Source organism: Rhodnius prolixus, unplaced genomic scaffold (assembly GCF_049639745.1).
Source record: "Rhodnius prolixus isolate KJV_2025 unplaced genomic scaffold, Rpr scaffold_18, whole genome shotgun sequence".
In the NCBI taxonomy this organism is placed as follows: Eukaryota; Metazoa; Arthropoda; class Insecta; order Hemiptera; family Reduviidae; genus Rhodnius; species Rhodnius prolixus.
This window is the reverse complement of record NW_027411636.1, coordinates 1,454,187-1,469,568: the sequence shown is the minus strand read 5'-3', so window position 1 is coordinate 1,469,568 and position 15,382 is coordinate 1,454,187. Positions and strand designations below refer to the sequence as shown.

Here is a 15,382-nt window from a genome sequence, read left to right as displayed (position 1 = left end):
GCTACATTTTCAAGTGCACCATGGGTTACAGTTATCTGGACTATCTTTAACAGCGGAGCAGGGGGCTTTAAATCCTTACTTACCGATTGTTTCATCTTAAATAACATTAATTTCTGTTTTCTCTTGTCTTAGCCATGTACATATTATCTGTAAGTTACAAAAGTTTCAAGTCTGCAGTATTGTATTGATTTATTCTTCTGGTATATAAAAGTAAGCAACTTGAGCACCACCTTATTACCTTCTGTAGGTTACATGGCTCTACATCAGCATAATATGTATTTCTCTTTACTTTCGATTACGAACTTATTTTCGATTTTATGAACGAATAAAATTCACCGCCTCGTTCCCAATCCACTAATCCAAACAAGCCCCTTTATTGGAACCTTCCTGTAGCATTTTCCAGCCTACTTATAATTTCTAAGTTTAGCGGATAACGCCATCGATGGCATCTAATCATTTGAAGTGCTCATATTGAATTCATTGAATCTCTTCACGCCGCTACAGTGTTGCATTTCGTGTTTTAAATACTTTTGCCTTATATAAAGCTTTCCGGATTGCTACCTCTTCTGCCGTAAACACCGAAACATATCCAATAGCCTACACTTCTGGAACATTTCAATTGAAAGATAATGAAAAAAAAAATCTTTATTCATGCCGTCAACAATGCGAATAATAGGAGAAACTTTTATTATCCTTGTGCCCTAAATACTATTTTCAATGTCACAAGGATATTAGTAATAAAATTAAAAGTGTAGGGTCCGCTTTTCGTCTTGCAAATACTTCCTAATCAAGTAGATCCCCCTTCCTTATAAACTCAGTTCTGAACCGGCCGTCACTGTCTGGAGTCATGCTTGACATATTATGTTATTACTCAATTTTTGAATAATTTGAAAGATGCTAAAAAATTTTGATCTAAATATGTACCTTTTTGGACTTAGCAAAAAAAATTGTATTAACGAATGATCATATTCACATTCCCTCAACTTTAAAAACTTTCAGCTGGCCACACTGTGGCCACGATACAACTGTGAAGTAGCGGACAATGCCTTCATAATACACTTCGAAACAAGTATAATTAATTAAAATTACATATTTATTTCATATTTATAAATTTTTTGTAGTTAATTTTTCTGTTAAAGTGTAGATCAGTTAAATTAATATAAATTTTCACATGTATTATTTTATTTCAATATGGTTCTTTTAAATTTAGTTCGTTTATTTTGTAATAAAGTCTATTGTACAAATTTTAAGCCTTTTCTTTTTAAACAACTAAAAGTATTAGAAAAACCTATTAACAGAAATTATACCTGCGCTGTTAGTGGAAATAAACTTGAATATAATCCAGAATGTGAAAAAAAAATTAATAATCAAATTGCAGTTGAACTTGGTGCCAGTTATACCTATTTCCAATTGGTAAGTAAAGAACTGAATAGTCATTAGATATCATTGCCTACAGAATATCTATAACCTTTAATAAAAAAAATCTCTCATTGACGAAATTATTATTATTATTATAAGCTGTCCGTTGGTGTATACAAGGGGCCCCGGGCAGTTGCTAAAACTACATTTACACTGAAGCCTTATAACATTCACGCAATACTGCTAAGATAGTCTGTTTGTGGAGGGGGGTTACCTTACAAAGGCACTAATTCAACCTCATCATTAATGGGGCTCCTGATTGCGCTGAGCTGCGTCACCTCAAGACGAATGTTGTAGAGAATGGGTGGTAGAAGAACTGGTTAGTGGCAAACAGGGTACGTGGGACTATATACTAGAGAAAAGGAACTTATGGTTTACTTTAATTATTCAACAAGATTATGGACTCTTGAAGTCGGCTACCAAACTTAGTTAACTAGTATGTCCTAAAAATGAACTTAAATTATAATACAAATTGATTCGTCCCTTTTTTTTCTTTTCAGGCTTTCCACTTCAACAAATCAACGGTAGGACTGAAGGGACTTCGTAATTTCTTTTTAGCACTTTCTGAAGAGGAAATCGAACATGCTAGATACTTGATGTATTATCAAAACTTGCGAGGTGGAAAAATCATCCTCACTGATATTAAATGTCCGGAAAATGTAGAATGGACGGCACTAAAAGCATTAGAAAAAGCCTTGGACTTGGAGATAAGAGTTACCAAAGTAATTTCAATTTAAATGAAAAATTAAATTAATTTCATGATTAAAATTTAGAAAAAAATAAGGGAATGCAGTTTCAAATTATCCGATACAACGGTCATACTTGTCGGATTTCTGCGCAATACTTTGACGGTTCTTTCTAATTAATTCTCTGTAAACCTTTTATAAGTGATTCTACTATTTTTTCTATGTACGTTTAAATCAGACGTTCCATTTTATTTGTTAACTATTAAAATCTTTTTTGCCTAATTTTTTCTAGGATAACTCTATAAAAGGAACTTTAGGGAGAGAAGGATTCCATTCATTCCTTTTTACAATTAAAAATACATTTAAGTACATTCCATTAGTACCATTTAAGCAAATTGTATGATCTGAATGTTTTATATAATATAAAATTCCATTACTACCAAATTATACTCAAGGAATTTATAGTTTTCTGAGAAAGGCTTTTTCATGAAAATAATAGGGGGACCGGAAAGCAATGTAGCTTTCTCACATTAAATTCAAATGAATAAATTTTTAATAAGTCTTTATTATTAATCAATAATATAGTCAGCCTCGTTATCAACAGCCTTTTGCCATCTAGTGTGCAAATTTTCAATCCCGGACCGATAAAAATCAATTGTTTTTTGAGTAAAATATCTCGAGATGGCATTTTGGACATCATCCAAATTTTTGGCCACTAAGAAAGTGTAGTAGAGATCGGAATAAATGGAAATCCGAGGGTGCGATATCGGGCGAGTATAGTGGGTGAGACAGTACCTCCCGCCACAATTCATTAATTTTTTCCAGGGTTCACCTTGCACAGTGCGGTCTTGCATTGTCGTATTGCAGAATGACGCTCGCCCTTTCTGTTGACAATCGCCGGACACTTTTCGATTAAAGATTGATTCACTCGATCCAATTGTCCACAATAAAGGTCTGCATTAACAGTTTGGTCCAGTTTTCAGCACTTCAAAGTGAACAATTCCGCGAATACTCCACCAAACACACAGAAGCGCCTTTTTGGGAAGTAATAAATCCGGCTTCACAGTACTTCATGGTGATTCATTTGGAGAGAGCCGCCACTGCCTTTTGCGTTTTGGATTATCATATAGGACCCATTTTTCGTCTCCAGTGATCAAATGAAAAAAAAAAAAAACGGATCAGTTGGCATTGTTCTCTTCGGACAGATTATGGGGGACCCAAAATACAAAGACTTAAAATGTTCCTGGACGGTCGACCAAGGTTGGTTAAGGGTGTTTATGTCAGTTCCTCGATTGTTTGACATGGATTTGCTTCCACTTCTGCCCTTAGCATGTCCTTGCCTAATGTTGTTGGTCTTCCTGATCGATACGAGTCAGAGAGATCAAAATTACCGGATCTGAACTTGGAAAACCATCTTTGGCATTTACGAACGTCTAATGCACTTGGATAAACATCGCAAATGTTTTTTGGTTGCAATTGTTGCGTTACTACCCTAGCGAAACTCAAAAAGCATACAATGCCGTATATGCTCTTCTGGTATTTGGCTGGCCATTTCACCCCAAGCTGCCAGAAAAAAAAAAGAAAAAAGAAGCTTAATATTTAATTATTTAGAAGTGAACAAGTCACAATAACCTTAAATTGACTTTGGCGCGCCTTCGAGATACATAATGAGCCGACAGATGGCAACCAAATATTGACATGCGCAGAAACGACATTACTTTCCGGTCCCCCCCCCCATTATTATTTCAAATCTTCTCCAAACTTCGCTTTCATTGGCAATGTTTTATTTGAATAACATTTCTGAGCCTTTTTTTTGGTGGTTAAAATGTTGTAATAAGTTAAAACTCCAGAATGTTAGTTACGAGAAAATCTGGTGTGTAAAAAAAAACTTTTTTTAACATTAATAATACAGTGTTGCCCTCTTTGATCGCAGGCTATCTTGGATATACACCAATTAGCTTGTAGGAGCAGTGATCCACATTTGGCCAGCTTTTTGGAAACGGAATTTATTAATGAACAATACTCTTCCGTTAGGAAGCTAAGACAAATGCTAGCAAATCTGAAAGTAAGTGGCGAAAGTGAAGGGCTACTGCAGATTGATAGAGAATTATTGCATAAATACAAACCAAAATTGCTATTGCATCCTCCAAAGAAGTGAAAGCTCTATCCAACTAAAAAGGAGAAAAATGAAATACAAAGTGAAGGAATGATTTTTTTTTTTTTAAATGTTGTTTATAATTCATAATTAGACATATATTAAAGTTTACAATTTAAATTTAAATAAGTATATGTCGATAAAAGTTTATAATAAAAGGATGTTGTCATTTCGACACAGTCGATTTTGTTTTTAAATCTCTCTTCTCTCGTAGAATGAAAACTTTGGCCTTGGATACATAAAGTTTGGACTAGAAATCTATTATTTATGTTTAATACCCCCTCCACCAAGTTTTTTTTATAAAAATTATAAACATTACACATCATCCATAGTTTATTTAAAACTTGCTGTTTCATTGAAATCATTTCTTTTAAATATGTATGCAATAGTTACACATATACTACGTTAATTGTTTTACAATACTAGATGAATAGTATTAAATACAATGTAAACAAACAACTCATTGTTATTATTTTCAGTTAGTAATTTTCTTATTTCCTCTTACTGGGAAACAGGAAATATTGAGATCGTAAATTAATTTCTCACAACATTCCCAAGCCCTTTCCCTTGACAAATCATCCTACTGCACTATCCCAAGATTTTACTAAGATGCTCCTAATGGAAGGCCAATGTAATGTATTATTATAGATTAAAACCCGCAGATATTTTACTTTAATGCAAGAACTCAATTTTATCTAGCCTATTTCTTAGCAATTTCAGTTTCTTTTTCTTGTTCTGATTCATCGGTAAACCGTGCCAACGACATATATTTTCCAAACGAATTCCATTTTAACATGATTACTCTTTCATGACCTGGTTAGAATTTAAGAGCAAAATTGCCCTATTGTGATGTAAATAATATTAAAACTGTCCCGTAGGACAGTTGTATAAGGGTTAATCGTCAAAAACTGCATGAAAAAGAGCTACGTTTTATATTACAGGAAAATCTAATCAAGAACAAGTTGTTTTTAGCTTGAGCCCCTTGCAGAAGGACATTTACAAGATTCTTCAAAACTTAAGGCTTTCTGTTAAAATTTTTACCAGCTGTTTCCTGGTTTTAGTAACCTACACAACTGTTACAATGTAAAATCACGCAAATAAAAAGTTTTAAAATTAACACTGCGATTCGAATTGCATATGTTATACGTATAATAAATACCAATAAATTAATTAACAAAAGATATGTACATAATAATAATATGTATACGTATAAAAATGAAATGAATTATATTTTTAAAATTTTCTGTATAATTTTCAAACCTTCCCGTTTTTCGTCAATAACTTGTCCCAAAATTATTTCACTACCATCTTCAGCTGAGATGACTCCATGTATAGTTCTTTTGTGTGTGGTTAACGTTGACATCTGTCTATACATTTTACAACAGAATGGGCACTTGTAACGTTTTACTGGACAATGCACTAATTGGTGTTTATATAATGATGAATATTCTGTAAATCGTTTTTTACAATTCTGAAAAAAAAAGGAGAACATGAAGTGAAATATTCAATAAAAACACGTATGTTACATGTAACAGGAAGTCAAAATTCAGTGCTACCAACGTACAACAACTACAGCTACAACTCTGTAAAGCTATTAATAATTAATATTCTTCAAACTTAGTGTAGTTTTATCAATAGAATTATCTCACTAATCATTTTAAATGTGAAGTTAGCATCTAGATTAGATTAAACTAGGGCGGCCTCCAACGCCACTGCAACCCCTTTGGATCTATTGTGGCTCCCCTCACTCTAAAGCTCGCCCTCCAGACCTGTCCTTTACAAGGGTAGGATCTAATTTATCCTCTGATATTTTAATGACTGAAGGGGCCATGCAAGGGGAGATCCTCTAACCGTTCCTGTTTATTCTATTTCTGACATTGATTTAGAAAACTTTCTCAAGGAATGGGCGGGAGTTTCTGGTCTGAATATTGAATGACCTTATCGGTTCTACTGTATGCAGACAACCTTATTATTTTGTCTGATACATACATATGTTGGTATGAGAAGAAATTTAAAGGCACTGGAGCAATATTGTCACCTTAAATGCCCAGCTAAGTAAACCCAGCTAAAACTAAAATTATAAAATTTTAGAGAAGGGCCACAAATCTCTCGGCAAAAATTCTTCTATGAAATCACTTGTGTATTTAGGCGAGCAGTTTTCCTCTTCATCCATGTTTCTCTTAGCAACAGAATACTCGAATCTTAAGATTTAATATTGCGACTGGTACCATAAACAATATTCTAGCGAAGGTCAAGAGTAGCTCATGGTCCAGAAATGTAACTCTGTTTAATTCAATTTGCCCGTTCCAGACTGCTCTATTCAGTACAAATCTGGGGGACTAAGGTATTTAGACCGTTTAAAATATGCCCAAATAAATTTTTACAAACATCTTTTTCATCTAATCTGACTGTCTAAATATTTACAATTACATCGTAAACGTAGTAAAGTGGCGCTTATCCATGCTTAATGACTAATGTAAGTTATAATGCATTGATAAAATTTTCAAGTAACAATTTAATTTAGAAGATTATTTCTCATTTATTATGATTATTTTTATATTATGTAATTTAACATTTTTTGTTTAAGTTCTGTTTGATTTTTATCTTTTTTTATTTGTTTCTAAAATGTTTTGTATTTGATGATAATAATAATAACAATAATAATAATAGTAATAATAATAATAACCTCACTAATCGTATACACTTTTAAAAACCACACGTATAAACAAAAATATAACCTTACATAGAAGCATAGAAGAAATTAGTTCCAGAGAAATAATCTAAAACGAATTTTTAAAGAAAAATTATAAAAGAAAATTACATCCATTTAATATTTAAATCAATTTCCCCAAACAGAAATTTAAAAAAAAAAAAAAAAAACCTAAAATACTTACGGCAACTGGACAGCAAAATGGTTTTTCACCAGAATGAATTCGCATATGATTTTTATAATTAGTTGACGAAGCAAAACTTCTATTACAATTTTCAAAACTGCATGTATAAGGGCGTTCACCTGCAAAAAAAAAAAAAAAAAAAAAAAGTTAACCTACATCCAGATTTCGATGCAACAATATCAAGTTTATTTGATTAAAAAAACAGAACAAAATAGTATCGATACATCAGCTATTTCATTAGAAAAGCCCTGCAGCAGAACAAGCAGCTAAAGTAGAACGAAGGTGATGATCGATTTTTTTTCGATTTTCGGGGCAATTATTAACATTGAACGAAGAAAATAGGAACTTTAGAGATAATTAAAAAAAAAAAATATATATATATACAGGGTGAACCAGTAAGTATTGTCCATAGACCCTACTGCGTGTAGTACATCTAAAGTGGAGTTCAATGACGTATTGGCCAACTTCATATTTTCCTCTGTTCTTGAGTGACGTCACTTTAAAGTTTTTTTCTAAAATCATTACTTTTTACCAATAAAAATGTTATTACTCAGAAAGTTTTAGTTCGAATACGATTCTGATGACACGGTTAGAAAAACAGATAAATTTTCTAAAAATTGATACCATTTCGAAGCATAATTTATTCTCCAAACAGCCTCAATCATCCTCCGGATGCTGGAAAAATAATAGTAATCGAAATATTCAAGAAAACTCATTCGGCCCTTATGTGATCATTTTCAGACCTAGGTGCTGGTACTTTTTACAAAAGTTTCCTTGTCTAATAGGCTTTCAAACGGTATATCATTTTCCAGGATTCCTTTTATCTTCGTATGAGAAATTGCGTTTGTTTTGCAAGAAAACGTGTTCACGAGCAGTGATATTGTATTGTGTTGTTTAATTCATTAAACTCTTGTAGATAGAGCTGTAGTCAATTTTTAAAGTAGATTGTCTTAAAAAAAAAATAAATAAATAAAAAATCTTTGACATATTGAAATATTTGACAAAATGTTAGAAAATATTTTAAACAAGTGCTATTTTTATAATCGAAGGCTAATTTGTTTAGTTTCAAAATCTAACATTTTGTCAAATATTTCAGTTTAGATTTTTTTTTTTTTTTTTTTTTTTATATGCAATAAGTAACCTTAGACTACCTTATTTTAAGACAATCTACTTTAAAAATTGACTACAGCTCCATCTACAAGAGTTTAATGAATTAAACAACACAATACAATATCACTGATGTATGCTCGTGAACACGTTTTCTTGCAAAACAAACGCAATTTCTCATACGAAGATAAAAGGAATCCTGGAAAATGATATACCGTTTGAAAGCCTATTAGACAAGGAAACTTTTGTAAAAAGTACCAGCACCTAGTTCTGAAAATGATCACGTAAGGGCCGAATGAGTTTTCTTGAATATTTCGATTACTATTATTTTTCCAGTATCCGGAGGATGATTGAGGCTGTTTGGAGAATAACTTATGCTTCGAAATGGTATCAATTTTTAGAAAATTTATCTGTTTTTCTAACCGTGTCATCAGAATCGTATTCGAACTAAAACTTTCTGAGTAATAACATTTTTATTGGTAAAAAGTAATGATTTTAGAAAAAAACTTTAAAGTGACGTCACTCAAGAACAGAGGAAAATATGAAGTTGGCCAATACGTCATTGAACTCCACTTTAGATGTACTACACACAGTAGGCCTATTGACAATACTTACTGGTTCACCCTATATATACATATACTATGATCAGTAAAGGTTGAACCTCCGGTAACCAAGAGCATAGATAGCAGATGATAACTCGTAAATGCCAAACATGTTTGCTGCCATTATTTTCGTTTTTTAGGTTATACACAATCGCATAAACAGATCACTTCCTTGAAAACAAATTTTCCAATTGAGGTACCACAGAATATTTGTATTACCAGTGATAACTTGATAACAAAAATTTAACATCACCCCTCTCACTGACTGTGAGCAAAACGCCCATAATTTTATTAAGTAATAATAATTAATGAAATATTACCTGTGTGGGTTCTGATATGTACTTTACGAATGTTAGACGTAGTGAATTTACGATTACAACCTTCTACTGGGCACAAAAATGGCCTTTCACCTGGAACAATCATAATTTAGGTTTATAGGAAGAAAATGTGAACTTTTTTAATTCAGTACTATGATATCTTTAATTTTGGTAAATAATTTAAATAAATAACAATATGTTAAGTACTGTGTGTTAGGTAGGAAGGAAAAATAAGCAGTTCTATACGTACTTAACTTAAAATCGTTGTGATGAAATAATATAATACTGATGGTGGACTATCATAGTAGCATATTTACTGCTTTTTATAAATAAGCATTGTTTTTTTTTACTTACCCTATCGAGTTTTATTATTATTATTATTTTTTAGAACCATTGCGATTTGTCGAAGAAGCAATTTCGGGTCGACTCTTTCACGAGAACAAAGTAGGACAAGGAATGCCGAGTACAAAGACAGTTAGCTATGAAATCAACAGTAATCTAGCGGAAATTACACCAACAATCAACAGAAAGGATCCGATGCTATTGTACAAACCTTTGCACAAATGTTTCACAAATCTCCATCCACAAATTGGATAAGTTAGAGATCATCCAGCATACCTCTTGCCAATTGATTACCACATTTCCAAGTTAATGGACAAATCTCTTACTGGTAAGAAACTTCACTGATCCGATGACCCAATTTATACAATAGCATAGATAAGTTAACTTGTAACTAGTAATGAATGCGATGATAAATTGATTTGTATCATGCTGAGTTCCACAATTTTTAAAATATTCCTCCCGAAACTCCAAATTCCCGTTCCAACCAAATAATAAGAGCTGCAGCAAATTTACCTGTGTGTGTCCGAACATGTTTCTGAAGATCGCCACTTGTCTTGAAACTTTTTTTACACCTCGTACAAGGATATGGTTTCTCGCCAGTATGTGTCCTAAGATGGGCTTTCCTACTATAATCTGAGGCGAACGCTTTATCACATCCTTCTATTGAACATTTAAATGGGCGATCACCTGTATGATTACGTACATGTACCTAAAGTATATGGTAAGGTTTTATTTATGGTTTAAGAAAGTTCAAAATTTTTTTTGGATAAATAAATAGATTTTAAGATACTATTTTTATAGTTTTGTGTCTCCCTATAATTGTGCATACTTTAAGATGGTGCAAAGATGAATATGATCTCTGACATCCAGGTTCAATGCAATAAAAGCTTTTATTTTTCTTTTTGATAATAATTTTCTCTGGTTCTTCTTCCTCAGAGATGCCTGGAAAAAAGAAAAACATTGTTACAGCTTAATAATTGTCCATATGATATCCTAGCCACAACATTTTAGCATAGATCAATTACGTCTGAACTAGTGTAGCCTAGTGGAGTTGGGGAAAAAAGAATCGGCTGTAGATAGAACCATTGAAGTATAAAATTAATCTTTTGAACAAACGGATGGCTTTTTCTAGATTGATGGCCAGTCACATAAGATATTCCTCAGGAAAGAATTGGTCTCAGCATCTGAGGAAACTAGGAAATGGTTGGGCTGCTTAGAATTGTTAACAGAAGGAATTTAGACCCTAGTAATACACCTGGAGAGGTAAACATCTTAATCATAGATGTGAGTTTCACGATTTTTTTAATTAAAAGTTGTGCTAACCTAATTTACAAGAAGTGTTCAACGAAGTCGGTAAGGTAAGACATAATGATTAAGACAAAACAAAGCTGTGAGTTCCTGGAAATGGATATGAGATGGCATAAACTTACAGTTAAGAATAAGGATCCCCCAGACATTATTAGACGGAGCAGGAATTATTTAAGGGCAGAGTCACTTTGATGAAGATCAGATGTGGATCGCCGATGTACTACCCCAGTTTTCAAGACTTCCATTTCTATTATGCCTTTAAACATTATATTACATTTATTAAATTGGAAATAAATAACCAAAATATAATAATACCAGGATCCAGAGAATTCAAGGAGTCTGTTGCAGGAGTTATATAAGCTATTGATCCATTTTCTAATACTACGACTTCGGCAGCCACTGGTTCCTCTTCTTTTAAGCTCGTATCAGCTTGTTTTTCAAATGACTCAGCAATAATGATGTTATCATCTTTTCCAATTTCTATATTTTCCCAAACTTCCACCTGACGTTCAACTCCTTCCTCTTTTATACCTGCTATAATAAATATAAATTAAAACCAACAAACAACCGTTAAATGACTACTAAAGCTGATATCTATTAGGGTAGGATTATCGTGAGATTAAGTCTGTTCATACAAATCCTAGATTAACTTAATCCTGATTCTTACAAAGTACCCTGAAAATTGTGAAAAAAAAGTTTCCACATTTCGTTCGAATATCAAACCTTTATATCTCTCTTTCTACTGTTCAGATTTTAATGCAACCTTTACCAAATTGTACAGAATAGTTTCCGCTATAACTGATATAAATCCCGTTGTTTTAGTGTGGATAGTTAATGAGTTATAGAAGGTTAAAGTTTGGAGGTGTTATATTTCGTTCAAATTTCAAACCTTTATATCTCTCTTTCTACTGTTCAGATTTTAATGCCACCTTTACCAAATTGTACAGAATAGTTTCCTCTATGGCTGATATAAATCCCGTTGTTTTAGTGTAAATAGTTATTGAGTTATAGAAGGTAAAAGTTTGGAGGAGTTATATTTCGTTCAAATTTCAAACCTTTACATCTCTTTTTCTACTGTTCAGATTTTAATGCAACCTTTACCCAATTGTACAGAATAGTTTCCGCTATAATTGATATAAATCTCGTTGTTTTAGTGTGGATAGTTAATGAGTTATAGAAGGTTAAAGTTTGAAGATGTTATATTTCGTTCAAATTTCAAACCTTTATATCTCTCTTTCTACTGTTCAGATTTTAATGCAACCTTTACCAAATTGTACAGAATAGTTTCCGCTATAACTGATATAAATCCCGTTGTTTTAGTGAGGATAGTTAATGAGTTATAGAAGGTTAAAGTTTGGAGGTGTTATATTTCGTTCAAATTTCAAACCTTTATATCTCTCTTTCTACTGTTCAGATTTTAATGCAACCTTTACCCAATTGTACAGAATAGTTTCCGCTATAACTGATATAAATCCCGTTGTTTTAGTGTGGATAGTTAATGAGTTATAGAAGGTTAAAGTTTGGAGGTGTTATATTTCGTTCAAATTTCAAACCTTTATATCTCTCTTTCTACTGTTCAGATTTTAATGCCACCTTTACCCAATTGTACAGAATAGTTTCCGCTATAACTGATATAAATCCCGTTGTTTTAGTGTGAATAGTTATTGAGTTACAGAAGGTTAAAGTTTGAAGATGTTATATTTCGTTCAAATTTCAAACCTTTATATCTCTCTTTCTACTGTTCAGATTTTAATGCAACCTTTACCCAATTGTACAGAATAGTTTCCGCTATAACTGATATAAATCCCGTTGTTTTAGTGTGGATAGTTAATGAGTTATAGAAGGTTAAAGTTTGGAGGTGTTATATTTCGTTCAAATTTCAAACCTTTATATCTCTCTTTCTACTGTTCAGATTTTAATGCAACCTTTACCAAATTGTACAGAATAGTTTCCGCTATAACTGATATAAATCCCGTTGTTCTAGTGTGGATACTTAATGAGTTATAGAAGGTTAAAGTTTGGAGGTGTTATATTTCGTTCAAATTTCAAACCTTTATATCTCTCTTTCTACTGTTCAGATTTTAATGCCACCTTTACCAAATTGTACAGAATAGTTTCCTCTATGGCTGATATAAATCCCGTTCTTTTAGTGTAAATAGTTATTGAGTTATAGAAGGTTAAAGTTTGGAGGTGTTATATTTCGTTCAAATTTCAAACCTTTATATCTCTCTTTCTACTGTTCAGATTTTAATGCAACCTTTACCAAATTGTGCAGAATAGTTTCCTCTATAACTGATATAAATCCCGTTGTTTTAGTGTGGATAGTTAATGAGTAATAGAAGGTTAAAGTTTGGAGGTGTTATATTTCGTTCAAATTTCAAACCTTTACATCTCTTTTTCTACTGTTCATATTTTAATGCAACCTTTACCAAATTTTACAAAATACTTTCCTCTATAACTGGCATAAATCACTTTGTTTTAGTGTGAATAGTTAATGAGTAATAGAAGGTTAAAGTTTGGAGGTGTTATATTTCGTTCAAATTTCAAACCTTTATATCTCTCTTTCTACTGTTCAGATTTTAATGCAACCTTTACCAAATTGTACAGAATAGTTTCCGCTATAACTGATATAAATCCCGTTGTTCTAGTGTGGATACTTAATGAGTTATAGAAGGTTAAAGTTTGGAGGTGTTATATTTCGTTCAAATTTCAAACCTTTATATCTCTCTTTCTACTGTTCAGATTTTAATGCCACCTTTACCAAATTGTACAGAATAGTTTCCTCTATGGCTGATATAAATCCCGTTCTTTTAGTGTAAATAGTTATTGAGTTATAGAAGGTTAAAGTTTGGAGGTGTTATATTTCGTTCAAATTTCAAACCTTTATATCTCTCTTTCTACTGTTCAGATTTTAATGCAACCTTTACCAAATTGTGCAGAATAGTTTCCTCTATAACTAATATAAATCCCGTTGTTTTAGTGTGGATAGTTAATGAGTAATAGAAGGTTAAAGTTTGGAGGTGTTATATTTCGTTCAAATTTCAAACCTTTATATCTCTCTTTCTACTGTTCAGATTTTAATGCAACCTTTACCAAATTGTACAGAATAGTTTACGCTATAACTGATATAAATCCCGTTGTTTTAGTGTGGATAGTTAATGAATAATAGAAGGTTAAAGTTTGGAGCTGTAATATTTCGTTCAAATTTCAAACCTTTATATCTCTCTTTCTACTGTTCAGATTTTAATGCAACCTTTACCAAATTGTACAGAATAGTTTCCGCTATAACTGATATAAATCCCGTTGTTTTAGTGTGGATAATTAATGAGTAATAGAAGGTTAAAGTTTGGAGGTGTTATATTTCGTTCAAATTTCAAACCTTTATATCTCTCTTTCTACTGTTCAGATTTTAATGCAACCTTTACCAAATTGTACAGAATAGTTTCCTCTATGGCTGATATAAATCCCTATGTTTTAGTGTGAATAGTTAATGAGTTATAGAAGGTTAAAGTTTGGAGGTGTTATATTTCGTTTAAATTTCAAACCTTTATATCTCTCTTTCTATTGTTCAGATTTTAATGCAACCTTTACCAAATTGTACAGAATAGTTTCCTCTATAACTGGTATAAATCCCGTTGTTATAGATTTAATAGGTAAGGAGATATAGAAGCTTAATGTTTGGAGATGTTACATTTCGTTTAAATTTCAAACCTTTATATCTCTCTTTCTATTGTTCATATTTTAATGCAACCTTTACCAACTTGTACAGAATAGTTTCCTCTATAACTGGTATAAATCGCTTTATTTTAGTGTTAATAGTTATTGAGTTATAGAAGGTTAAATTTTGGAGGTGTTACATTTCGTTCAAATTTCAAACCTTTATATCTCTCTTTCTATTGTTCAGATTTTAATGCAACCTTTACCAAATTGTACAGAATAGTTTCCGCTATAGCTGAAATAAATCCCGTTGTTTTAGTGTGGATAGTTAATGAGTTATAGAAGATTAAAGTTTGGAGGTGTTATATTTCGTTCAAATTTCAAACCTTTATATCTCTCTTTCTACTGTTCAGATTTTAATGCCACCTTTACCAAATTGTACAGAATAGTTTCCTCTATGGCTGATATAAATCCCGTTCCTTTAGTGTAAATAGTTATTGAGTTATAGAAGGTTAAAGTTTGGAGGTGTTATATTTCGTTCAAATTTCAAACCTTTATATCTCTCTTTCTACTGTTCAGATTTTAATGCAACCTTTACCAAATTGTACAGAATAGTTTCCGCTATAACTGATATAAATCCCGTTGTTTTAGTGTGGATAATTAATGAGTAATAGAAGGTTAAAGTTTGGAGGTGTTATATTTCGTTCAAATTTCAAACCTTTATATCTCTCTTTCTACTGTTCAGATTTTAATGCAACCTTTACCAAATTGTACAGAATAGTTTCCTCTATGGCTGATATAAATCCCTATGTTTTAGTGTGAATAGTTAATGAGTTATAGAAGGTTAAAGTTTGGAGGTGTTATATTTCGTTTAAATTTCAAACCTTTATATCTC

At 32.0% G+C, this 15,382-nt stretch overlaps 2 protein-coding genes across 4 annotated transcripts in view; one reads left to right on the top strand and one right to left on the bottom strand.

Annotated features, from left to right (window-relative positions):
• The first annotated feature begins 1,096 nt into the window (after positions 1-1,096).
• Positions 1,097-4,994, top strand: LOC141462161 (soma ferritin-like). The gene is made up of 3 exons (XM_074143792.1): positions 1,097-1,413; positions 1,920-2,141; positions 4,039-4,994. Exons 1-3 carry the CDS (start codon positions 1,192-1,194, stop codon positions 4,261-4,263), a joined length of 669 nt encoding a protein of 222 aa, XP_073999893.1. The 5' UTR covers positions 1,097-1,191; the 3' UTR covers positions 4,264-4,994.
• Positions 4,995-5,464: 470 nt separating this feature from the next.
• Positions 5,465-15,382, bottom strand: part of LOC141462157 (uncharacterized) — a 40,178-nt gene continuing 30,260 nt past the window's right edge. For 2 of the 3 annotated variants that reach the window (XM_074143786.1, XM_074143787.1), the window contains 6 exons: positions 11,146-11,364; positions 10,352-10,464; positions 10,036-10,231; positions 9,184-9,273; positions 7,155-7,273; positions 5,465-5,731 (listed from right to left, as the gene is read on the bottom strand). In XM_074143786.1, the coding sequence (XP_073999887.1) occupies positions 5,486-5,731; positions 7,155-7,273; positions 9,184-9,273; positions 10,036-10,231; positions 10,352-10,464; positions 11,146-11,364 (983 nt within the window). In that variant the 3' untranslated portion in view covers positions 5,465-5,485. The remainder of the gene's footprint in view (positions 5,732-7,154; positions 7,274-9,183; positions 9,274-10,035; positions 10,232-10,351; positions 10,465-11,145; positions 11,365-15,382) is intronic. The other variant, XM_074143788.1, reaches the window with a different exon arrangement.